The following is a 24,725-nucleotide window of genomic DNA, read 5'->3' as shown; positions in this document are numbered from 1 at the left end:
TACATGCTATTTATTATCACTATTATTGTTGTTATTTCTGTTGTGAACTGGCCCCCATCACAAGAAGCTTGAGACAGTGCCCCCTATGCTCCAGGTGAGAACTCAATTTTAAAAGTCAGGAAATAGGCAAATAAGATGAGCAACAAACAAAAATGGACATTGAAAATAGAAAATGATTATGATGACAGGAAAAGTCAAAACACAAACTTAGAAGAGGACAACATCATCAATATACCTCCATCTGAAAACTCAATGGGGAACATGAATTGGTCTCTAACCTAAAAAAATCTTGGAAGAGCTCAAGAAAGATTTTAAAAGTCAAATAAGAGAGGTAGGAGAAAAATTGTGAAAAGAAATGAGAAGTGTGCAAGACAGTCAACAGCTTGGAAAAGGGAGGACAAAAATTGACTGAAGAAAACCAGTCCTTAAGAAATGCAATTGGCCAAATGGAAAAGGGGGCACAAAAATTCACTGAAGAGAAAACTCCTTAGAAAGCAGAATTGGCCAAGTGGAAAAGGAAGGCAAAAGCTAACTGAAGAAAATAATTCTGGAAAAATTAGAATTGGACAAGTGGAAGCTAATGACTTTATGAATCAGTTAAATACAATCAAAAGAATGAAAAAAGTAGAAGAAAATGTAAAATACCTCAATGGAAAAACAATTGACATGAAAAATAGATTCAGGAGAGATAATTGAAGATTTATTAGTCCATCTTAAAGCCAGGACCAAAAAAAGAGCCTAGGTAGCATCTTTCAAGAAATTATCATGGAAAATTGTCCTGATATTCTAGTATCAGAGGGCAAAATAGTAATTGAAGGAATTGATCGATTACCTCCTGAAAGAGATCACAAAATGAAAACTCTGAGGAATATTGTAGTCAAATTCCAGAATTATGAGGTCAAGGAGAAAATGCTCCAAGCTGCAAAAAAGACATAATTTAGATATTGTAGAACAGCTAAGAATATGGAGAACCTAGCTGCTTCTATGTTAAAGGATTGGATGACTTTGAATATGATATTCCAGGGGGTAAAGGCATTTGGATTACAACTAAGAATCAACTACCCAGAAAAATTAAGCATAATCGTTCGGGGAAAAAGATGAATATTCAATGAAATAGGGGGCTTTCAATTATTCCTGATGAAAAAAGCAGAGCTGAACAGAAAAATTGACCTTCAAATATAAGACTCAAGAGAAGCATAAAAACGCAAACAAGAAATAAAAACCCATATTATTCAATAAGGTTAAAATAGACAAGCAGATGATACTTGTAATTCTTGAGAACAGTTTTTTTTTCTCACAGCATTTAGAAGGTGTGTACATAGGCAGAGAATGTCTAATTGATGCAATGATATAAATGACAAATTGGTAAAAAATAGTATTATACAGGGTGAAGAGGAAAGGAGGAGGCAGAAAAAGGTATATTATATCACAAGAAGAGGTGCAAAGACCTATTAAAGAAGGGAAGGAGGTGTGCATTATTTGAACCTTACTCTCATTGGATTTGTCTTTAAGAGGGAACAGCATACACAATAGAAATCTATTTTACCCTATAGGAAGAAGAAGGGTAAAGAGGAAAGAAAATGTAGGGAGTGTATAAAAGGAAGAGCAGAAGTAAAGGAAGAAATAGTTGGGGGAAATGGGAAAGAAAACAGAGGGAGCTGATACAAGGGAGGTCAGATTGAGGTAGATGGTGGTCAGAAGCAAAACACTATTGAGGAGGGAAAGAGAAAGGAGACAGAAAAGCATAAACATGGGGGAAAATAAGATGGAGAGAAAGACATAATCAGTTGTTATTAAAATGAATGTAGACGCAATGAACTTTCCTACAAAATGGAAGGAGATAGTAGAGTAGATTAAAAACCATAATTCTGCAATATGTTGTTTATGAGAAACCCATTTGAAGCAGAGAGATACACACAGAGTAAAGGTAAAAGGTTGGAGCAGAATATATTACCTTTCAGCTGAATTAAAGTGGCAATTCTGATCTCAGACAAAACAAAAGCAAATATAGATGCAATTAAAAGAGATAAGAAAGAAGACTACATCTTGCTAAAAGGTACCATAGACAGTGAAATAACATCAGTACTAAACATTATGGACCAAGTGGTGTAGCATCCAGATTCTTAGAAGAAAAGTGAAATGATTGACAAGAACAATAGCAAAACTACCCTACCTCCCCCTCTCAGCACTTGATAAATCTAACCATAAAATAAGAAAGAAGTTAAGGAGGTAAATAGAATTTGAGAAAAGTTAGATATGGTGGACTTCTTGAGAAAATTGAATGGGGATAGAGAGGAATATACTTTTTATTAGGGGTACATGGCACCTATACAAAAATTGACCATGTACTAGGTCATAAAAAACCCACAATCTAATGCACAAACACAAAAATATTAAATGCATTCTTTTCAGATCAAGATACAGTAAAAATTATATGTAATAAAGAGACATGGAAAGAGAGATAAAAAATTTATTGGAAACTGTAAACATTTTTAAAATGAGAAAAAACAAATCATAGAAAGAATCAATAACTTCATCAAAGAGAATAATAATGATGAGAAACATAACAAAACTTATGGGATGCAGCCAAAGCAGTCCTTAGGGGACATTTTATGTCTCTTAATGTTTACATGAATAAAATAGAGAAAAAAACTATGTAATCTGTCATGCAACCAAAAAATCTAGAAAAAGTACAAACTAAAAATGCTCAATTAAGTACCAAATTAGAAATTCTGAAAATCAAGGTAGAGATTGATAAAATTGAAATTGAGAAAACTATTGAACTAATAAATAAAACTAAGAGTAAGTTTTCTGAAAACAATAAAATAGATGTAACTTTGGTTAATTTGATGAAAAAAAGAAAGAAGAAAATCAAATTACCAGCATCAAAAAATGAAAATGGTGAGTTCACTGTCAATGAAGAGGAAATTTAAATAATAATTATGAACTATTTCACCCAACTGTATGCCAATAAATCTGACAATATAAGTGAAATGGATGAATATTTACAAAAATAAAAATTGTGCAGATTAATTGAACATTAATAGAAGAAATAAAATACTTAAATAACCCCATTTCAGAAAAAAAAAGTTGAAAAAGTCATGAATGAACTCCCTAAGAAAAAATTGCCAGGGCCAGATAGTTTACAAGTGAAACAAAACAATTAATTCCAATACCACACAAAGTCTTTGGAAAAATGGGCAAAGAAGGAGTACCACCCAAACCTTTTTGTGATACAAATATGTTGCTGATACCTAAATCAGGAAGAGACAAAACAGAGAAAGAATATTATAAACCAATTTCCCTGATGAACTGTGATGCAAAATTGTAAATAAAATGTCAGCAAAGAGATCAGAGTAATTTATCACAAGGATATGTACTATGACCAAGTGGGATTTATACAATGAATACAGGACTTGTTCAAAATTAGGAAAACTATCAGCATAATTGACCATATCAGTAACAAAACAGAAATCATATGATTATCTCAACAGATACAGAAAGAACTTTTGATAAAATGCAAGACACATTTCTACTAAAAACACTGGAGAGCATAGAAATAAATGGAGTTTTCCATAAAATGATAAGTAGCATCTATCAAAAACCATGATCAAGAATCATATGCAGTGGGCATAAGGTAAAAGCATTTCCAACAAGACTGGGGGTGAAACAAGAGATTTGAAGAAAAAGAAATGGAAGGAATTAAAACAGGCAAAGAAGAAACAAAGCTCTCACTCTTTGCCTATGATATGATGATATACTTAGAGAGTCCTAGAGAATCAGCTGAAAAACTATGTGAAATAGTTAACAACTTTAGCAAAGTGGCAGGATATAAAAACACACACATAAACCATTAGCATTTCTACATATTATTAACAAAATTCAGCAGCAAGGGTTAGAAAGAGAAATTCCATTTAAAGTAACTATAGGCAATATAAAATATTTGGTAATCTACCTGCCAAAAGAAACCTGGGAACTATCTGAACACAATTACAAAACACTTTTCACACAAATGAAGGCAGATCTAAGTAATTGGAAAAATATCAGTTGCTCATGGGTAGGCTATGTTGATATAATAAAAATGACAATTCTATCTAATCTAATTTACTTATTCAATGCCATGCCAATCAAAGTATCAAACTTTATTTTGTACAACTAGAAAAAATAATAGAATTCATCTGGAAAAACAAAAGGTCCAGAATATCAAGGGAATTAGTGAAAAGAAATGCAAGGGAAGGTGACTTAGCTGTACCAGATCCAAAAATTATTACATAGTAGCAATCATCAACACTATTTGGTACTGGTAAGAAATAGAATGGTGAATCAGTGGGATACGTCAGGTACACAAGACAGAGGAGTCAGTGACTATGGTAATCCACAGTTTGATAAATCTAGCTTCTTGGATAAGAGCTCACTATTTGACAAATCTTCTGGGAAAACCAGAAAGTAGTATGGCAGGAACTAGGCATAGACCAACATCTTACACTTTATACCAAAATAAGTTCAAAATGGGTACATGATTTAGACATAAAGGATAATACTATAAGCAAATTAGGAGAGAAAGGAATAGTTTACCTGTCAGATTTATGTAGAATGGGAGAATTCATAACCAAACAAGAGAACATTATGAAATACTAAATGAATAATTTTGATTATATTAAATCAAACTTTTTTTTTTTTAACAAAAACAAAGCCAATGCGTCCAAGATTAGAAGGAAAGCAGTAAACTGGGAGACAATTTTTATAGCCAGTCTCTCTGATCAAGGCTTCATTTCAAAATATGTAGAGAACTGAATAAAATTTATAAGACTACAAATCACTCCCCAGTTGATAAATGGTTTAAGGATATAAACAGGCAGGTTTCACATGAAGAAATTAAAGCTATTTATAGTCATGTAACTATTGATTTGAGAAATACAAATTAAAACAACTCTGAAGTACCACATCTCACTGCTCAGATTGGCTAATGTGACAAAACAGGAAAATGATAAATGTTGGAGAGGATGTGGGAAAATTGGAACATTGATGCATTGTTGGCGCAGTTGTGAATTGATCGAACCATTCTGAAGAGCAATCTGGAACTATACCCAAAGGGCTATAAAACTGTGCATACCCTTTGATGCAGCAATACCACTACTAGATCTGTATTCCAAAAAGAACATAAAAAAGGGAAAAGGACCCAAATGGATACAAATAGCACCTCTTCTTGTGGTGGTTAAGAACTGAAAATTGAGGGGATGTCCATCAGTTGGGGAATGGCTGAACAAGTTGTAGTACATGAATGTAATAGAATACTATTGTTCCATAGAAATGATGAACAGGTGGACTTCAGGAAAGCCTGGAAAGACTCAGATAAACTGATGCTGAGTGAAGTAAGCAGAATCAGGAGAATATTGTGCACAGTCACAGCAACATTGTGCGATGACCAACTTTGATAGACTTAACTTTTCTTCACTTTTTGCAAATGATAAATAGGTCAGGAAGGTCTGGAACTTAAAAACCTCAAGAGAGGAAAGTGGGGTGGGGGAAATATAACAGGGCAGGAAGCAGCTAGCAAAGAGACTTCCTTCTGAATCACATCACTTTGGGAGCACTGGAAGCTTGCAGGTCCCCAGCCAGTTCATGAGATCCTGGAATAACACACACTCAACACTCCAGGAAAGCTGTAACAGGACCAGCCCAGACTTTCCCTCCAGAAAGGTGGCAGAGGTTAGAAAGGAAGTAGTTTAGAAGAGTGGGCCAACAAGAAAAAGAACCCCACTATAATGAATTAGTGTGGTGGATGCCATCATCTGGTGGCTATGAGGGCTGGGCTTAAAGCAGTAATAGTGAGGGGTAGCCACTCTGGGGATTCCTATCTTATCTGCCTCTTGGTAATAGGGAGTCACCAGTTGCTGATGCTGTTCATGAGGCAGGTGAGCTCTGTCTCCACCACAACTTCTCTTTTCAATGGTGGCATGAGGCCTGGGCTGGAAGCAGGTCTGGCAGTTTGAGGGGCACTGATGTTCACAAGGATGCCATGTGTAGATCCTGGCCTGTCCCTTCAGAGATTGAGGACAGATGTGTTCAAGGTGGTGGTACTGGTTTGTTCTGCCTGGCACATGCTACCTCCTGTCTCTCCCTAAGGCTGCCTTGCTGCTTCAGTTAAAGATCAACTCTTTAACTTGATCCTTTCTTCTTTCTAGGTTTTTGTGACACTACCCTCTCCTGGCTCTCTTCCTGTCTCTATGACCTCTCTTTCACAGTCTGATTGGCTGGCTTGGCAGACAGGTTGAGCCTGGTGACTTGGTCCCCTTTTCTTCCCTATTGCCTCTAGCATCAAATGCAAAATGCTCTGTTTGGCATTCCAAGCCCTTCCTAACCTGTCCCTCTCCTACCTTTCCAGTCATCTTACACCTTACTCCCTGACATGTACTCTTCCATCCAGTGACACTGACCTCTTTGCCATTCTATATATGTGACATTCCATCTCTCAGTTCAGGCAGTTTTTCTGCCTAGAATTCTCTCCCTCCTCTTCTCTGCCTATAGATTTCCCTAGCTTACTTTAAGTCCCAAATAAAATCCTTTCTTTCACTGAAGGTCTTCTGTAATCTCCCTTAATTCCAGTGCCTTCCCTTTCTTAATTATTTCCTACTTATCTTGCATGTTGCTTGCTTTGCATATATTTGTTTGCAACTTGACATTTTTGCACCCCCATTGTAATTTTAAGCTCGTGGGCCTCAGTGACTATGTTTTGTCTATCACTTAGCACAGGACCTGACAGAGAGTAGATGCTTCATTATTGTTTATTAATTGATTTGATTGATTGATTCCAGAACCAGCTTTCCATCCACTTGGCTGCCTCTAGGTAGGCAGCTTATAAAGATCTTTAACCACCAAAGGGAGGATTTTGCATTTGATCCTGAAGATCATAGGAAAACATTGCAGTTTATTGAGTGAGTGTGGGGTGGCATGGTCAGACTTGCACTTTAAGAAAATTACTTTGCCAAATATGTAGAGGATGGACTAGAGTAGGGAGAGACTTGTGGCAGGCACACCTAGCAGGGGGCTGTTGCAACAGTCAAAGCATGAGGTGATGAGAGCCTGCACGAGGGGTGTAGAAGGGACAGAAAAGACATAGATGTGCATGGGAGAGATGTTACAAAGGTAAAATTGACAGGCTTTGGCAGTACATTGGCTATGGGGGGAGTGTGAAAGAGTGAAGCATTGATGATGACACTTAGGTTGAGAGCCTGTGGGATTGTGAAGGTATTGCCCAAGAAATTAATAGGCAAGTTTAAAAGGGAGAGAGTTTTGGGGAAAAGGTAATGAATTCAGTTTGAATAGATTTATTTGAACATATCTACATTTATTTCAAGGTGTCTAATTGGCATTTAGAGATGTGAGAGTAGAGTTCAATAGAGAACTTAGGGCTAGATAAGTTCATTTGTATTTGATACATCAGCTAGATATGATTACTAAATCCATGGGAGCTGATGAAATTTCCAAGTGAAAGATTATAGAGGGGAAAGGGAGGAGTCAGGACAGAGTGGGACATTCATGTTTAGTGGGCATGACCTGGATGAAGACCCTGCAAAGGAGACTGAGAAAGAATGGTCAGATATATAGGAGAAGGAACAGGAAAATGTAGAGAGTATCAAAAATGTAGAGAGTATCAAAAAGAGGAGAGTGACCTACATCTGGGCTGCAGACAAATCAAGAAGATTGAGGACTGAGAAAGGTCATCAGATTTGACAGTTAGGAGATCACTGTAACTTTGGAGAAAACATTTTTAGTTGAATAATGAAATTGGAAGGCAGACTAGAGAGTTGAGAAGGTAGTGAGGAGAGGCAGTGGAGGCATCTACTTTAGATGGAATTTAGCCACAAAAGGCAGGAGAGCTATGAAATAATCATTAGCAGGGATGGAACATCTATCTTGCAATTACGAGAAGTAAAGAATGAGAGGGAATGGAAATAAGAGGCCTGGCAGTGTGATCTGAAGTAAATGTCACTGTGTTCTTTAGTCCTTATGCTATTTAGAGGCTCTAGCCAATTGCCTTATTGCCAAACTAATCTTTCTCCTCCTCCTCCTCCTCTTCTTCATCTTGTTCTCTTCATCCTCCTTTTTCTCCGTTTTCTCTTCCTCTTTCTCCTCCTTTTTTACCTCTTCCTCTTTTTCCTCCTCTCTGTATCCTTCTACATATTATTTTTTTGTCTACACAACAACCCTGAGAAGTAGGTGCTAATATTCTCCTCCTGGTATAAGTGAAGAAACTGAGGTAGCCAGGTGATTTACGCTTTCTCTTATCCTCCTCTAGATGAAACATGGGACAATTAATTCCTGGTTTCTTTTGTGTGGTGGAGAGGAGGAGAAAAGAAAGAATGAGAGGCAAGCTGTTTGTTTCTCCTGGGCTTGCTAGACTGGTCACTATCTGCATTTTGTTACCTTACTATTTCCCTTTTGAATTATTTCTTTCTTTTCATCCTGATATAAAGCAGTGTCCCTTGAAATCCACTTGGGTTAAAGTATTTTATTTTCTGGCTCAAGTTGATGGTGAGAGAACAGGAAGGTTTTTCCCTCTGGAGACATAGGAAATGCTGAACCCATCATCATAAGGTGAGGTCTGGTAGGATATGCCCCTGAATATATTTTGACCAGAGAAAAAGTCCGGGGATCTTCTTTATCCCTGAGATCTAGTTAAGTCCAGAAAGCATCCACAAAGATAAAAGGCCAGGTGAAATGAAGCCTAAGGAACTGAATATTGAAATGGTTGGAGCCTCCCATTGTTTATTTTTGAGGTCCTGGGGCACAGAGGCTGCAGGAATTTGAGATGGCTAAAGCTGGGGCCACTTTCAGCTTCCCTGGTGCCTGGAAGGTTTCTAGAAACAAATACTATTTCCCATCAAACTGGAGAAGCGAGGCTTTACCTGGGATCGTTATTATTATTTTATATGAGCAACCCCATTACATGCGTGTGCATATTAAAGAGGGAGGAGATCATCCAAGCCGTTCATCATGTTAGAAATCAGAGTCTGCTCTCTCTCTTTCCCTCTGGGACTAAGATTTAATCAGTAAAAGGATCATTTGTATGTGGAAGTTCCCTTACAAATGTGGATCAGTATCCTCTCTGTAATTTATGGTTATAGAGAGTTGTTTAGTACATTGAGAAGTGAAATGACTTGTCCAGAGCTAGCATGGGTAGGACTTGAACTCAGGTTTTCTGGATCTAAAGAAATCCCTCTATACTCCTCAAATACACACGGGGACTAATGTTCATATTTTACACTTCTTGCATGTTTGATAGATAAAACATGAGGGGGCTCTGGATTTGACCTATATAAAGACCCAGTTCTCGATATTACAGAAGGAAGTTTTTTTTTTATTTGTTTTCAGTATTCTACAATCACTTCCATATATCTTAGATTTTTTCCCCTCCCTCACCCACTTTCCCCCTACCTTCCCCCTTCTTCCCTGAGATAGCATATAGTTTTGTATAGGTTCTACACATACATTCCTATTAAATACATTTTCACCTTAGTCATGTTGCATAGAAGAATTAAAATGTATGGGAGAAATCATTAAACAAACCAAAATGTAATACAAAAGAAAATGATCTGCTTATTTCTGTGATCGAATTCCATAGTTCTTTCCCTGGATGTGGAAGGCATTTTACCTTAAGCAACTACTGGGAATTATTAAAGTCCTTGCATTGCAATGAAGTTCTAAGTCTACCAGAAGAATTCTTTGCACATTGGGGTTGTTGTTATGTACAATGTTCTTCTGATTCTGATCCTTTAGGTCTTTCTAGGCCTCTCTGAAGTCCTCCTGTTCATCATTTCTGATAGCACAATAGTATTCCATTACATTCATGTACCAAAATTTATTCAGCCATTCCCCAATTAATGGGCATCCCCTTAATTTCCAGTTTTTGGCCACCACAAAGAGAGCTGCTATAAATATTTTTGTACATGTGGGACCCTTTCCCATTTTTATAATCTCTTTGGGATACAGTCCTAGAAATGATATTGCTAGGTCAAAGGGTATGCAAATTTTTTGTAGCCCTGTGGGCATAGTTCCAAATTGCTCTCCAGAATGGTTGGATCAGCTCACAGCTCCACCAACAATGAATTAGTGTTCCAACTCTCCCACATCTTCTCCAACATTTATCATCTTCCAGTTTTGTCATGTTAGCCAATCTGATAGGTGTGATGTGGTATCTCAGAGTTATTTTGATCTGCATCTCTCTAATCAATAGTGATTTAGAGCATTGTTTTTCATATAACTATAGATAGCTTTAATTTCTTCCTCTGAAAACTGCCTGTTCATATCCTTTGACCATTTATCAATTGGGGAATGTCTTATATTTTTGTACATTTGACTCAGTTTTCTATATATTTTACAAATGAGGCCTTTATCACAGACACTAGCTGCAAAAATTATTTTTTCAGTTTTCTCCTTCTCTCCTAGTCCTGATTGCATTAGGTTTGGTTGTGCAAAACCTTTACAGTTTAATGTAATCAAAACTATCCATTTTGCATTTCATAATGCTTTCTATCTCTTGTTTAGTCAAAAACTCTTCCCTTCTTCATAAATCTGATAAATACACTATTCCTTGCTCCACTAATTTGTTTATAATATCAATCTTTATACCTGGATCATGTACCCATTTGGACTTTATTCTTGTATACAGTGTCAGGACTTGGTCTATACTTAGTTTCTGCCACACTGTTATCCAGTTTTCCCAGCAATTTTTGTTAAACAGTGAGTTCTTATCCCAGAAGCTGGGGTCCTTGGGTTTATCAAACAGTAGATTGCTGTATACACTGACTACCATGTCTTGAGTACCTAACCTATTCCACTGGTCTACACTACTTTTTCTTAGCCAATACCAAGTGATTTCGATAATTGGTGTTTTATAATACAATTTAAAATCTGGTAGGGCTAAGCCACTTACCCTAGGATTTCTTTTCATTAGTTCCCTTGATATTCTGGACCTGTTGTTTCTCCAGATGAATTTTGATATTATTATTTCTAGGTCTAGAAAATAATTATCTGACAGTTTGATTAGTATGGTACTGAATAAGTAAAGTAATTTAGGTAGAATTGTCATTTTTATTACATTGACTCCCCCTTCCTATGAGGAACTGATGTTTTTCCACCTACTTAGATCTGACTTAATTTGTGTGAAAAGTGTCTTGTAATTGTGTTCATATAGTTGCAGAATTTGTTTCAGCAGCAGACTCCCAAATATTTTATAGTGTCTACCTTAGCTTTAAATGAGATTTCTCTTTCTGTCTCTTGATGTTGGGCTTTGTTAGTAATATATAGAAATGCAGAAGATTTCTGTGGGTTTATTTTGTAACCCAAAACTTTGCCAAAGTTGTTTATTATTTCAAGTAGTGTTTTACTTGAATCTCTGGAATTCTCTAAGTGTATCATCATATCATCTGGAAGGAGTGATAACTTAGTTTCTTCTTTGCCTATTCTAATTCCTTCAATTTCTTTATCTTGTCCAATTGCTACAGCTAATATTTCTAGCCCCATATTGAATAATAGTGATTATAATGGACATCCTTGTTTCACCCCTGATCTTACTGGAAATGCATCTAGCTTATCTCCATTGCATATAATGCTTACCGAAGGTTTTAGTTAGATACTGTGTATTATTTTATGGAAAGCTCCATTTATTCCTATGTTCTTCAATGTTTTCAGTAGGAATGGCTGTTGCATTCTGTCAAAAGATTTTTCTGCATTTATTGAGATAATCATGTGGTTTCTGTTAGTTTTGTTGTTAATATGATTGATAATGCTAATAGTTTTCCTAATATTGAACCAGGCCAGCATTCCTGGTACAAATCCTACCTAAACGTAATGTATTATTCTTGTGATAAGTTGCTGTATTCTTTTTCTAAAATCTTATTTAAGGGGCGGAGCCAAGATGGCAGAGTAGAAAGACGCACATACGCTACATCCGAACCCACTGCCCATAAAATACCTGTAAAAAAAAAGAACCACAGGCGAATTCTGGAGCAGTAGAAGGCACAGAATGGAGCAGATGAGATTTCTGCTCCAGAGAGCCTGAAAACCTCTCGAAAAAGGTCCCTAGTGCCCTGGACCCAGAGCCGAGCCCAGCCCTGCCTTGGCTGCGCGGCACCGTGAGGAGCAGATCTCAGCAGGCTTTAGGGACAGAATCTCCAGCAGCCACGCGGATCCCTCCACCCACGGGCCCCAAAGGTTGGTGAGAGGGTCTTCTCGGTTTGCTGAGAGGGGAGTGGGGTGCCCCCATAACTCAGGCCCCCTCGGGAGGCAGCAGCAGAGGCAGGAGCAGACAAGGGGGCTCCCCAAGCAGGCAGGAGCCCAGATCCATTGTTGAAGGTCTCTGCATAAACCCCCTGAGGGAACTGAGCCCAATGAGGCGGCCCTGCCCTGACTTGAGCACCTGAACTTAATCTCACACTGAACAGCAACCCTGCCCCCGCCCAAAGCCCTGAGGCTGGGAAGCAGCCTTTGAATCTCAGACCCCAAGAGCTGGCTGGGCATATCTGGAGGTGAGGTGGGGGTGGAGAGGACACTCAGAAGTCAAGTCACTGGCTGGGAAAATGCCTAGAAAAGGGAAAAAAAATAAGACTATAGAAGGTTACTTTCTTGGTGAACAGGCATTTCCTCCCTTCCTTTCTGATGAGGAAGAACAATGCTTACCATCAGGGAAAAACGCAGAAGTCAAGGACTCTGTATCCCACCCCACTCAATGGACTCAGGCCATGGAAGAGCTCAAAAAGGATTTTGAAAATCAAATTAGAGAGGTGAAGGAAAAACTGGGAAGAGAATTGAGTGACATGCAAGCAAAGCATGAAAATCAAGTAAACACCCTGCTAAAGGAGACCCAAAAAAATGCTGAAGAAAATAACACCTTGAAAAATAGGCTAACTCAATTGGCAAAAGAGGTTCAAAAAGCCAATGACAAGAAGAATGCTTTCAAAAGCAGAATTAGCCACATGGAAAAGGAGATTCAAAAGCTCACTGAAGAAAATAGTTCTTTCAAAATTAGAATGGAACAGATGGAAGCTAATGACTTTATGAGAAACCAAGAAATTACAAAACAAAACCAAAAGAATGAAAAAATGGAAGATAATGTGAAATATCTCATTGGAAAAACAACTGACCTGGAGAATAGATCCAGGAGAGACAATTTAAAAATTATGGGACTGCCTGAAAGCCATGATCAAAAAAAGAGCCTAGACATCATCTTTCATGAAATTATCAAGGAAAACTGCCCTGAGATTCTAGAACCAGAGGGCAAAATAAGTATTCAAGGAATCCACACATCACCACCTGAAAGAGATCCAAAAAGAGAAACTCCTAGGAACATTGTGGCCAAATTCTAGAGTTCCCAGGTCAAGGAGAAAATATTGCAAGCAGCTAGAAAGAAACAATTCAAGTATTGTGGAAATACAATCAGGATAACACAAGATCTAGCAGCTTCTACATTAAGGGAACAAAAGGCATGGAATAGGATATTCCAGAAGTCAAAGGAACTAGGACTAAAACCAAGAATCACCTACCCAGCAAAACTGAGTATAATACTTCAGGGGAAAAATTGGTCTTTCAATGAAATAGAGGACTTTCAAGCATTTTTGATGGAAAGACCAGAGCTGAAAAGAAAATTTGACTTTCAAACACAAGAATGAAGAGAAGCATGAATAAGTAAATAGCAAAGAGAAGTCATAAGGGACTTTACTAAAGTTGAACTGTTTACATTCCTACATGGAAAGACAATATTTATAACTCTTGAAACTTTTCAGTATCTGGGTACTGGGTGGGATTACACACACACACATGCACACACGCACACACACATAGAGACAGAGTGCACAGAGTGAAGCAAAGAGGATGGGATCATATTTTTAAAAAATGAAATCAAGCAGTGAGAGAGAAATATATTGGGAGGAGAAAGGAGAAATGGAATGGGGTAAATTATCTCTCATAAAAGAGGCAAGCAAAAGACTTATTGGTGGAGGGATAAAGAGGGGAGGTGAGAGAAAAACATGAAGTTTACTCTCATCACATTCCACTAAAGGAAGGAATAAAATGCACACTCATTTTGTTATGAAAACTTATGTTACAACACAGGAAAGTGGGGGATAAGGGGATAAGCAGGGTGGGGGGGATGATGGAAGGGAGAGCATGAAGAGGAGGGAGAAATTTGAGGTCAACACTCATGGGGAGGGACAGGATCAAAAGAGAGAACAGAAGCAATGGGGGACAGGATAGGATGGAGGGAAATATAATTAGTTCTTACACAACACTACTATTATGGAAGTCATTTGCAAAACTATACAGATTTGGCCTATATTGAATTGCTTACCCTCCAAAGGGAAGGGGTAGGGAGGGAGGGAGGAAGAGAAGCTGGATCTCAAAGATTTAGGAACAACTGTCGAGTACTGTTCTTGCCACTAGGAAATAAGAAATAAAGGTAAAGGGGTATAGGATGGAGACAGGGGCAGAGAGGGATGATAGAAGAGAGGGCAGATTGGCAGACAGGGGCAATTAGAAGGCTCGGTGTTTTGGGGTGGGGGGAGGGGACAAAAGGGTAGAAAATTTGGAACCCAAAATTTTGTGAAAATGAATGTTAAAAGTTAAATAAATATAAAAAAAACTTATTTAAAATTTTTGCATCATTCATTAGAGAAATTGGTCTATAATTTTCTTTCTCTGTTGTGGTTCTTCCTGGTTTAAGTATCAAAACTATATTTGTATCATAAAAAGTATTTGGGAGGACTCCCTCCCCACTTTTCCCAAGTAGTTCATATAGTATTGGAATTAACTGTTCTTTAAATGCATGATAGAATTCACTTGTAAGTCCATTGGGCCCTGCATATTTTTTTCTAGAGAGTTCATTGATGGCTTGTTCAATTTCTTTTTCCACGATGAGGCTATTTAAGCATTCAGCTTCTTTTTCTGTTATTCTGAGCAATTTATATATTTTTTAAAATAAACATCCATCTCATTTAGATTGTCGAATTTACAGTCATACAGTTGGGCAAAATAATTTCTAATTCTTGTTTTAATTTCCTCCTCATTAGAGGTGAGTTCAACTTTTTCATTTTTTGTATTGCTAATTTGGTTTTCTTCTTTCTTTTTTTAAATCAAATTGACCAAAGGTTTATCAATTTTATTGGGGTTTTTTTCAGAAAACCAACTCTTAGTTTTATTTATTAGTTCAATAGTTTTCTTAATTTCAATTTTATTAATCTCTCCTTTGGCTTTCAGTATTTCTAACTTGGCATTTACTTGCAAATTTTCAATTTGTTTTTTTTCTAACTCTTTTAGCTGCGTGCCCAATGCATTGATCTCCTCTTTCTTTATTTTGTTCATGTAGGCATTCAAGGATATAAAGCTTCCCGTAAGAACGGTTTTTGTTGTATCTCATAAGATTTTGTAGGTTGTCTCATTATTGTCATTCTCTTGAATGAAGTTGTTATTTCTATAATTTGTGGTTTAACCCACTCATTCTTTAGGATTACATTGTTTGGTTTCCAATTAGTTTTGGTTTATGTTTCCATGGCCTTTTATTAAATGAAATTTTTATTTCATTATGATATGAGAAGGATGCATTGACTATCTCTGCATTTCTGCACTGGATTGTGAGGTTTTTATGGTCTAGTACATGGTCAATTTTTGTATATGTGCCATGTACCGCTGAGAAAAAGGTATATTCATTCCTATCCCCATTCAATTTTCGCCAGAGATCTATCATATCCACCTTATCCAGAGTTTTTATTCACCTCCTTAAATTCTTTCTTGTTTATTTTGAGGTTAGATTTATCAAGTTCAGAAAGTTCATATTGTTTTGCTGTCTATTTCTTCCCGTAACTCAGTTAACTTCTCTTCTAAGAATTGGGATGCTATACCACTTGGAGTATATATGTTTAGTAATAATATTGCTTTGTTGTCTATGGTGCCTTTTAGCAGGATATTGTTTCCTTCCTTAACTCTCTTGATTAGATCTATTTCTGCGTTTGATTTTACTGAGATTAGGATTACTACCCCTGCTTTTTTTCTATCAGATGACACATAGTATACTCTGCTCCAACCTTTTACATTTAGCCTGTGTGTATTACCCCATTTCAAATGTGTTTCTTGTAAGCAACATATTGTTGGATTATAGTTTTTGATCCTTTCTGCTATCTACCTCTGTTTATGGGAGAGTTCATTCCATTCACATTTACAGTTATTTTAACTATCTTTGTCTTTCCCTCCATCCTCTTTCCCACCTTTTGTGCTTTTAGTTTTCCCTTTTCCCTTCCCCTCCACAAGAGTTTTAATTTTTGACCACCACTTGCTGCAGTCTTCCCTTCCTTCTTTCAGCCCCTCTCCTTTTTACTCCCCTTTATCCTTATTATTCTTTCCCTCCCTTTTAGCCTCCCCTCTCCTTTCTTTCTCCCTTTTCTTCTACTGCCTATAGAGTTAGTTAGATTTATATACTTAATTAAGTTTGTTGTTCCCTCCTTGAACCAAATCAAATGAGAGTACCTCTCAAACAATGCTCATCTCCTTCCCCTCTTTCCCTCTACTCTAATGTAATTTTGTGCCTCTTCCTGTGATGCAATTTACCATTTTCTACCTCCTCTTTTTCATATCTCCTTTTACAATCCTTTAGCTCCCTTAAATCACATTTTTATCATCACATCCTTTACTTTATACCTGCTCCTTCTATCTTTGTATACCTCTTTTATTTTTCATAATAAATATACAATTTTCAAGATTAACAAGTATCATCTTCCCTTATAGGGATGTAAACAGTTTGCCCATATTGAGTAACTAGTTTTTCTTTACCCCTGTTTACCTTTTCTGCCTCTCTTGAGATTTGCATTTGAAGACTGAATTTTCTCTTGAGTTCTGGCCTTTTAATCCAGAAGGTCTGAAAATCCCTTATTTCATTGAATGTCCATTTCCTTTCCTGAAATATTATGCTCACCTTTACTGGGTAATTGATGCTTGGTTGTAGTTGCAGCTCCTTTGCCTAGTGGAATATCGTATTCCAATTCCTTCAGTCTTTTAATGTAGAATCTGCAAGGTCCTGTGTGATCCTGACTGTTACTCCTCGATATTTTAGTGGTTTCTTTCTGGCTACCTGTAGTATTTTCTCCTTCACTTGATAGTTCTGGAATTTGGCAATGATATTCCATGGTGTTTTCAGTTTGAGATCCCTTTCAGGAGGTGAACAGTGAATTCTTTCAATGACTATTTCACCCTCTGGACCTAGGATTTCTGAGCAGTTTTCCTTGATGATTTCTTGGAAGATATTGTCCCAGCTCTTTTTTTCATTTCAGCTTTCTGGTAGGCCAATAATTCTTAGATTTTCTTTCCTGGATCTATTTTTCAGGTCATTTGTTTTTCCAATTAGATATTTTACATTTTATTCTATCTTTTCATTCTTTAGATTTTGTTTGACTGATTTTTGATGTCTCGTAAAATCATTGGCTTGTACTTGCCTAATTCTAATTTTTATGAAATGGTTTCCTTCAGTTAACTTTTGCACCTCCTTTTCCATCTGTCCAATGATTCTTTTTAAAGAATTATTTTCTCTGGTTAGTTTTTGTACTTCCTTTTTTCCATTTGTTCAATTTTCCTTCTTAAGGAGCTGTTCTCTTCAGTGAATTCTTTTTTCATACTTTTCAAATCATTGGACAGTTTTTCTTCTACATCTCTAATTTGGCTTTTAAAATCCTTCTTCAGCTATTCCAAGAATGCTCTTTGTTCTTGCAACCACTTCACAGTCCCTTCTGAAGTTTCAGATGTGAGTACAGTCTCAATGCTGGTCTTTGGTATTTGTGTTTTGATCCTTGTCCCCATGGAAAGATTCTATGGTCTTTTCTTTCCTGCTTTGCTTCTTACTTATGATGATGAGGGTTATGTGTTGTGGAGTCTGGTTCCTTCAGCTAGAAGCTAAAGAATCTGATGCTGATCTGGCTGGTGTGCTAAAACAGAGGCCAGCTGAAGTCTTTTTGTGTTTCCCCAGATTAGCCCTGGACCTAGATTGTTAAGTGTGGGGAAGGTGTGGTCTGGCCATGGGAGGTCTCATCCACTGAGTAGAGCAAAGGCAAGCTCAGGCATTGGTGATCCCAGCTGCCCTAGTCTCTTCCCAATTCCCCTGGGGTGCTAAGGCATGCCTGGGGGTCTGGTATTGGTCATTGTGGGGCTCCACCTCCCTGGGGCTCTGCATCTCCTCCCAGTTTGCTAAGGTAGGGCTGTCTGGAACAACTCAGGTCGTGTGCTGTTCCCCCTCTGCCAGAGCAAGAGGAATCCTCCTTAGTGATTTTTCTAGCCTCATGTGCTACAAGACTGTTTGCCCCTTCTGCTGATCCCACTGATCCAGGATTTTTCTGTGGAAATGTTTTGTGGTTCTTTCAGTGTCAACAAGGGGCGGGGGAGAGAGCATTTACAAATCACTCCACCATTTTGGCTTTCAGAAGTTCGAGTGGGTGACTTACAGACATTTAGTCTGTGGGCTGATAGTCTCAGGAGCAGCCACTGTAGATACCTGAGGCTCTGGGGCTCTCACTTGCTAGGTTCCACTGTACTCCTGTCCTGGGATGTTATGCCTGAGACTCTGTAGTGCTGCTTCAGACCGCCCCAGGGGTTCCTGCTTCACCCTGCTTCAGTGGGGACTTGCTGAGCTGTGCACTGTGTGCTCCTCCACCCCTGTGGAATAGAATGTACCCGTTGACCTTCCAGTCTGCCCTGGTCTGTGAATCTGACACAGTCTGTCTCCTATTGGATTCTGTCCCTCCAAAATTTGGTGACATTCTGTTTTTAGAGATATCTGAAAGAGTTTGTCGAAGAGCTTAGGTGAGTAATTGCTCTCAATCTACCATCTTGGCTTGGCCCCCTGGAAGTTTTATTTTAAAAAGGAGAAAAATAAAAGAGACCTTCAAAGGCACAGCCATTATTCTGAAGGATGTAGTGAAAGAAATGTGGTGGTTTGGCTTAGAGGTGAGAAGCCCAAAGGGGACACATTGGGTGTCTCCAAATAGCTGTAGGGGTATCATGTGGAAAATGGATTATTTTTTTTTATTGGTCCTAGAAATCTGAATTGGATATGAAATATATTGAGCCTCAGTCCAACCCCCAGGGAGTCACAGAGAATTCACAGGGGCATCACGTGATGTTTGAATTTTCAAGGGAAACACAGGGTTAATCAGTAGCTGTCCAATACAAGGCTAGCTACTGCTTAGAGACAGCTTACAGATTTAGTGTTTGATCACACGACATTCCTTTCACTGACATTTTGGAATATTTGAGATGAGAGTCTGTTCAATTCTGCTTTTGGCTGGCATAGTAAGTTCTTATTTACATCATCATGACTTGGTGAAGCTGAGATTTTGGCAGTTGTTTAGCTAAAAAGAAGCACTAAGCAAAAATCACCTTGGAAAAGGAAATGGGGGTGGGATAGGTATGGTGTCTAATTGGATTCCAAGTTTGAGAAGTTGACCTGTGCCCAACAGGCACATACAACCCATTAACAATTGTGGCTATCTAAGAATGAAATTTTAAAAATTCCTCTTTATTTGTTTGTGTTAATTTTTCAAATGGCTACTAAGTTGTTAGGATATAAATACTTGATACTGTATGTGATAAACGGGACACTTAGGTATTTCTTCTGTCCCTGGGGTGCTATGAAAAAACACTGAGATGTGAAGGTGTCTTGAAATTGAAAAAGTTTGGGAATCTTTGAGTTAGACATCATAGAGTCATATTCAGACTGGTCATAAAACATATAGATACACTAACTTCATTTATTAAGAGAGACTAGGAAATATAATATTTTGGACACTTTCTGAACAATAGTAAAGAGAGGATTCTGGGACTCTTGACTAATACCCACCCAAAAGAAATAGGATTTAGAGCTGGAAGGGACCCAAAAGATCATCTACCTCAGTCTCCTTATTTTACAGAGCAGGAAACTGAGGCTGGGGATGGTTAAGTGATTTATCCAAGGTCACATAGACAGTATCAATTGGCAATTGAGCTCGGGTCTTCTGGCTATAAACTCAAAACACTTTCTATTGCTCATATATGAATATTTTTACTTCGGAGTATAATTTGGGGTTCTGAAATCAGGAACTATTCCACTTAAGAGTCTAAAAATCATAAGAAGCACAAGGAAAAATTTACATGTTGTCATCTCTGAACAGAGGTTAAGGGACTTATCTGGCATAGTTGTCAGAACATATTTAGAATTAAGATGCCAGTTCAAGTCCTATTTTCTGTGTGACTTTCAGCAAATCCCTCTATCTGTGTGTCTCTATGCCTCAGTGTTCATAATAGTAACAACTACACAGCATTTTGAGATTTCCAAAGGGTTTTATTCATTTGATCCTCACACCAAGCATGTCAAATAGGTGCTCTTATCATCCCCATTTCATGGATGAGGAAACTGAGACACAGAAAGATTCAGAGATTTTCTTAGGGTCCTACAGTTTGTAAGTGAGTGATGTCAAATTTGAACTTAGGTCTTCCTGAGTTCTTGCCCCACCCACTGAACCACCAAATATCCATGTGTAAAATAAAGTAGTTAGATTTCATGACTGTCCAGGATCCTAGCCCTGAATGTTCTGAGTCATCAAAAGGAAGGGGGTAACATCAAACATTCTGTATTCTATAACATTTGCATTAAAGAAAAGAAGTCTTTCACTCAGTGGAATGAAGCCTCATCTCACCAACACTGAGGAAATGGATGGTCTTCATGTGAATTTCCCCCAATGTTTTTTATCCTGTCTGGTGAGCATCAACTTTACTTTTTAATACTTGGGTGAATTAGAAGCAGGAAACATACAAACACTCACACATTCAAACATATATGTAAGTAGGTCTCAGTGTCATGTTTTATAACATGTTCTCTAACTTTTTTTGAGAAACGAAACCCATGTGGTTATTCCATTAATTTGCCTAATGCGGCACCTGCTATGGATAACCCTGCGCCAAAGAGTTTTTTTGCACCGCGTAACTTGCTCATCAGTCCAAAGCCAGCAACTTCGGCTAGTACAGGCAACAAGGAGAATCTTTTACTCTTAGTATTCTTAACCTTTTCTTGCAGGTCCTCTATCACTCTTTCCATCTTTTCCGCTTTCTCATAAAATTCTTCCTCTATCAGTTTCTGACGTTCCTAAGAGAAGACAAAAGCACATCAGCATTGCACTTTGGTTAGTTTCCACTCCACCAAGAACCAGGCAACTCTTTGCATTTCTTCTGCATAAGGTGTGAGTCTTAAGTAGATTAGAAGAGGGGAAAAAGGCACAGAGGATTTCTCTTCAGGGGACATTCCAGGGCAGTGAGAAAAATGATCGAGAGTTTAGGCCTTCTCTGTAATGACTCATTACTGCTGGAGACAAGAAGTGAGACTTCAAGGTCAATGGTGAAATCTGTAACAGCTGAACACAAGGCTAATTGGGCTGGAATCACGGTTTTAAAGGGGTTGAGGTGGGTCGTACAGTGCTGGACTTGGAGTCAGGAAGACCTGAGTTTGAATCCTGCCTCTGACACTCACTGGCTGTGACTGGAGTCATATTCCTTAACCCACAATAACACCTAACTCCCCAAACTGTTGTGAGGATAAAAATGACATAATGTTTGCTTTATAAACCTCAACATGGTATGTAAAATGCTAGTCTCTCCAGCAATGTTCTCAATTCATAATCATGTAGCCCAGGTGTCCACATGTTTTCATTTTTTTTTTTTAAAAAGGTCATAAATGCTATATAGAGTGACTCAGGGTGGGCCTATATCAACTTCAAACTGACTTGACCCTCTGATCAACACTGAAACAAATGTGAATCAGTATCTGTTGTCCCCATTACTAGCCTGGTATGGCTTGGGCAAAATTCCAGGAGCTTAGGCAGGGCCTAAGCTATCCCATGGGTAGGAACTTGAGTAGGGACGAATTGAAAATGATCTTAAGGGAACCTGGTTAGTCATTGGATATACTCTTGCTCTGGAACCCAGCAGTTGTGGACTGAGGTAGGAGGGTACAATTGACTCAACTTGGAATACTTGGTATCATGATAGCAGCCCCCAAGCCACAGGAAACTCTGGAATTAACTTGGATTGTCCATGCTTCTTATGATTACAAATGTCTCCACAAACAGTTTGAAATTTTTTAGGGTCTGTGTTGAGGACAAAGAGGCTTTGATGAGAATTAGGAGGGTTCAGTTAGAAGCAGATGGAGGGGAGACAGATCCAATCCAGTATTAATCCCTTTGGGATTTCCTACTATGTACTATGGAGTTGGAATGACTAATTAAAGGTCATGAAAGGATCATAGTACTTTGTGATTTTTAAGTCTTTTTTAAAAAAAAGATGCTATGGAAGCTATGTCCTACCAAAATTATGTCCAAAAGGCCAGGAATGTGACTGGTGTAGAACCTATGGTCTTGTCCCCAGGCTCACATTTGCTCTTGTATCTTTCTTGGCTTCCCCTCATTTGTATGAGACAGCATGACCTTAGAGTCAGGAAGACCTGAATGCAAGTCCTACCTCTGATACATCCTGACTGCGTGACCCATTTAGTTTTCTTAGGGCCCCCAGGGATTTTCTAGGACAATCCCTACAGGGTGGTGCTGATTGTATGGTGGAGGAAATATTTTCACTGAGGTTACTTCTACCAGTGAGGTCACAGGGCCAGCTCACTCCCTCTTACATTTGTAGGAAAGAGACAAGGATTTGGGGATCAACACACTGCGCGGCCTTGAACTTAGTCATCTACAATTTTTAGAAGAGGTATCCCTTATCAGATGCTATCTATGACAAGTTTAGCAATGGAAGCCAGAACTTACTGACCTCAAGAAAGACAGGATCCTGGCAGAGATGATGCCAGAGATTGCTGAATAGGAATTAGAATTCAAAAATAGACTTAAGTCTGAATGTACAAGTTGGTTGGGAAGGCCCTGGATCTTGATTGCAAAGAGCTTGGTTTCTAGGTTCTGGAATCTCCTTCTTGAGAGAAAAGAACCATTCCAACTGAGGCTCAGAGGCTCAGATCTCAAGGATATCCTATGAGAGAAAAACCACTGAGGAATGTCCTTTAGACTGACAATTGTATATTAAGTTGTTTGTCTTGTATAAAAGGGATACAGTAGAAAAGCTACTGGGCATTAGGTCTTTGTTTTGAACTATGTGTGTCTTCTGGTTCACTAGAAAAACATAGTCAGGGCTTGTGAACTTTGAATCTTATAGGGTGAGGATCTGTAGAATAACTTGAACTTGGAATAGACTCGCTTGGGCAGCTCATTGTGGGGGGATGCACTATGAGTGACGCAAAAATCATTTGATCCACACAACAATTCTGTGAACTCAGTGAGACAGATGTGATTGACCCTGTATTAAAGGTGAGAACATCAAGGAGGAGGAGGAAAAGACTCAAACCTAGATCTTCTGAGGAAAAGTCCAGGGTCCTTTGCTCTGCACCATGTTAACTCACATGAAGGCAAATTTCCATCCCTGTGCATCTGCCCATCCTTTTCCTGCCATGGTGGTGATGTTTCTTCCTAAGCACAGCCACTAATCCCAATCTCCTCGTACCTTTAGCTTATGATCCAAAATAGTTTCCTGTTCTCTCAGGATCTGGATCCTATCTTCCTCCATCTTCTCTTTCAGTTGTTTCAAGTTTTCTTCATAACTTCTCTGCTGAGCTTCCATCTTCTGTTGCATTTCCATTTGTTGTTGTTCCAAACTCTTCTTTTCCTTTTCAGCTGCTTTTCTTTCCATCTGTTCAACTGTTTGATTGAACAGAAAACATAATAGATTAAATCAGGTGAGGCTACTTTTCATCTCTTGTCAGTTAGTGAACAAGCATTTATTAAGTGCTTACTAGGAGCCAAGCAGTGTGCTAAGCAGTTGAGAGACCAAAAAAGAAAAGAGTGTAAAAACAATTTCTCCCCTCAAGGAACTGTCATTCTAAGGAAAGAAACAACATTGACCTTGGTATTCAGATCCAAGGCCTATAGAAAGTTAATGGGATGCAATAGGAATGAGGAAAGCAGCATTAAAAGATGGAGGGACAGGAAAGGCATTTTGAAGAAAGTGGGATTTTAGCATCAGTAGGAAGTAGGGGACAGAGCATTGATGGAATCAGACAGTTAGGGGAAAGGCCTGGACATAAGATATGGCTTGTGTCTGAGGAAGGGCAAGTAATCAGTGTGGCTGAAACAGCATGCGTAGAGGGCAGTAAGGTATAAGAAGCAGTAAAGATAGGAAAGGATCAATTTATGAATGACTCTAAATGTTGAATGGGGGAGTTTATATATGATCCTAGAGGTAATAGGGAAGTCATCGGATGTCTGAACTAAGAACCCACTGACTATGAGAAAGAGACTGGGAATTCCTAAATTTCTTTTTCCTTGATTAGACCAAGAGAAACAGAGTTGAGGAAGTCCAGGGGAGCAGCTTCTCTGACCTGCTGGTTGTGGTCACAGTTTCTCTTTACAAACTCAGCAAGGTCTGGAATGGTAGAGAAGGAGGAATACCCAATATTTTAGGAAAATCTTCTTGTTACACTGAGGCCCTTAGGGAGAATTTTGTTTTAAACCCATCAAATCCCCTCCATGACTAAACCATCACACCCCAGCTCCTTGTACCTTCCAAGGCCTTCTCTTGTTCAGTAAGAGCTCGATCTGTCTGCAGGATGGCTTCTTCTGTCATTGCCAGTGACTGTAGAAACCTTTGGAGGACCTCATCTGCCTGGA

At 38.4% G+C, this 24,725-nt stretch overlaps 2 protein-coding genes across 7 annotated transcripts in view; one reads left to right on the top strand and one right to left on the bottom strand.

Annotated features, from left to right (window-relative positions):
- Nucleotides 1-24,725, top strand: part of LOC140529956 (guanylate-binding protein 7-like) — a 433,747-nt gene that overhangs the window by 99,401 nt on the left and 309,621 nt on the right. The window lies entirely within an intron of this gene.
- Nucleotides 20,285-24,725, bottom strand: part of LOC140529952 (guanylate-binding protein 3-like) — a 36,837-nt gene continuing 32,396 nt past the window's right edge. Inside the window, exons 10-12 of the mRNA XM_072649002.1 lie at nucleotides 24,618-24,720; nucleotides 23,563-23,756; nucleotides 20,285-21,151 (exon numbers count right to left, since the gene is read on the bottom strand). Coding sequence (XP_072505103.1) covers nucleotides 20,918-21,151; nucleotides 23,563-23,756; nucleotides 24,618-24,720 — 531 coding nt within the window. The 3' untranslated portion in view covers nucleotides 20,285-20,917. The remainder of the gene's footprint in view (nucleotides 21,152-23,562; nucleotides 23,757-24,617; nucleotides 24,721-24,725) is intronic.

The sequence above is a fragment of the Notamacropus eugenii genome, chromosome 2 (genome assembly GCF_028372415.1).
Source record: "Notamacropus eugenii isolate mMacEug1 chromosome 2, mMacEug1.pri_v2, whole genome shotgun sequence".
In the NCBI taxonomy this organism is placed as follows: Eukaryota; Metazoa; Chordata; class Mammalia; order Diprotodontia; family Macropodidae; genus Notamacropus; species Notamacropus eugenii.
The sequence above is the reverse complement of the archived record's forward strand: the minus strand, read 5'-3'. Positions and strand labels throughout refer to the sequence as shown.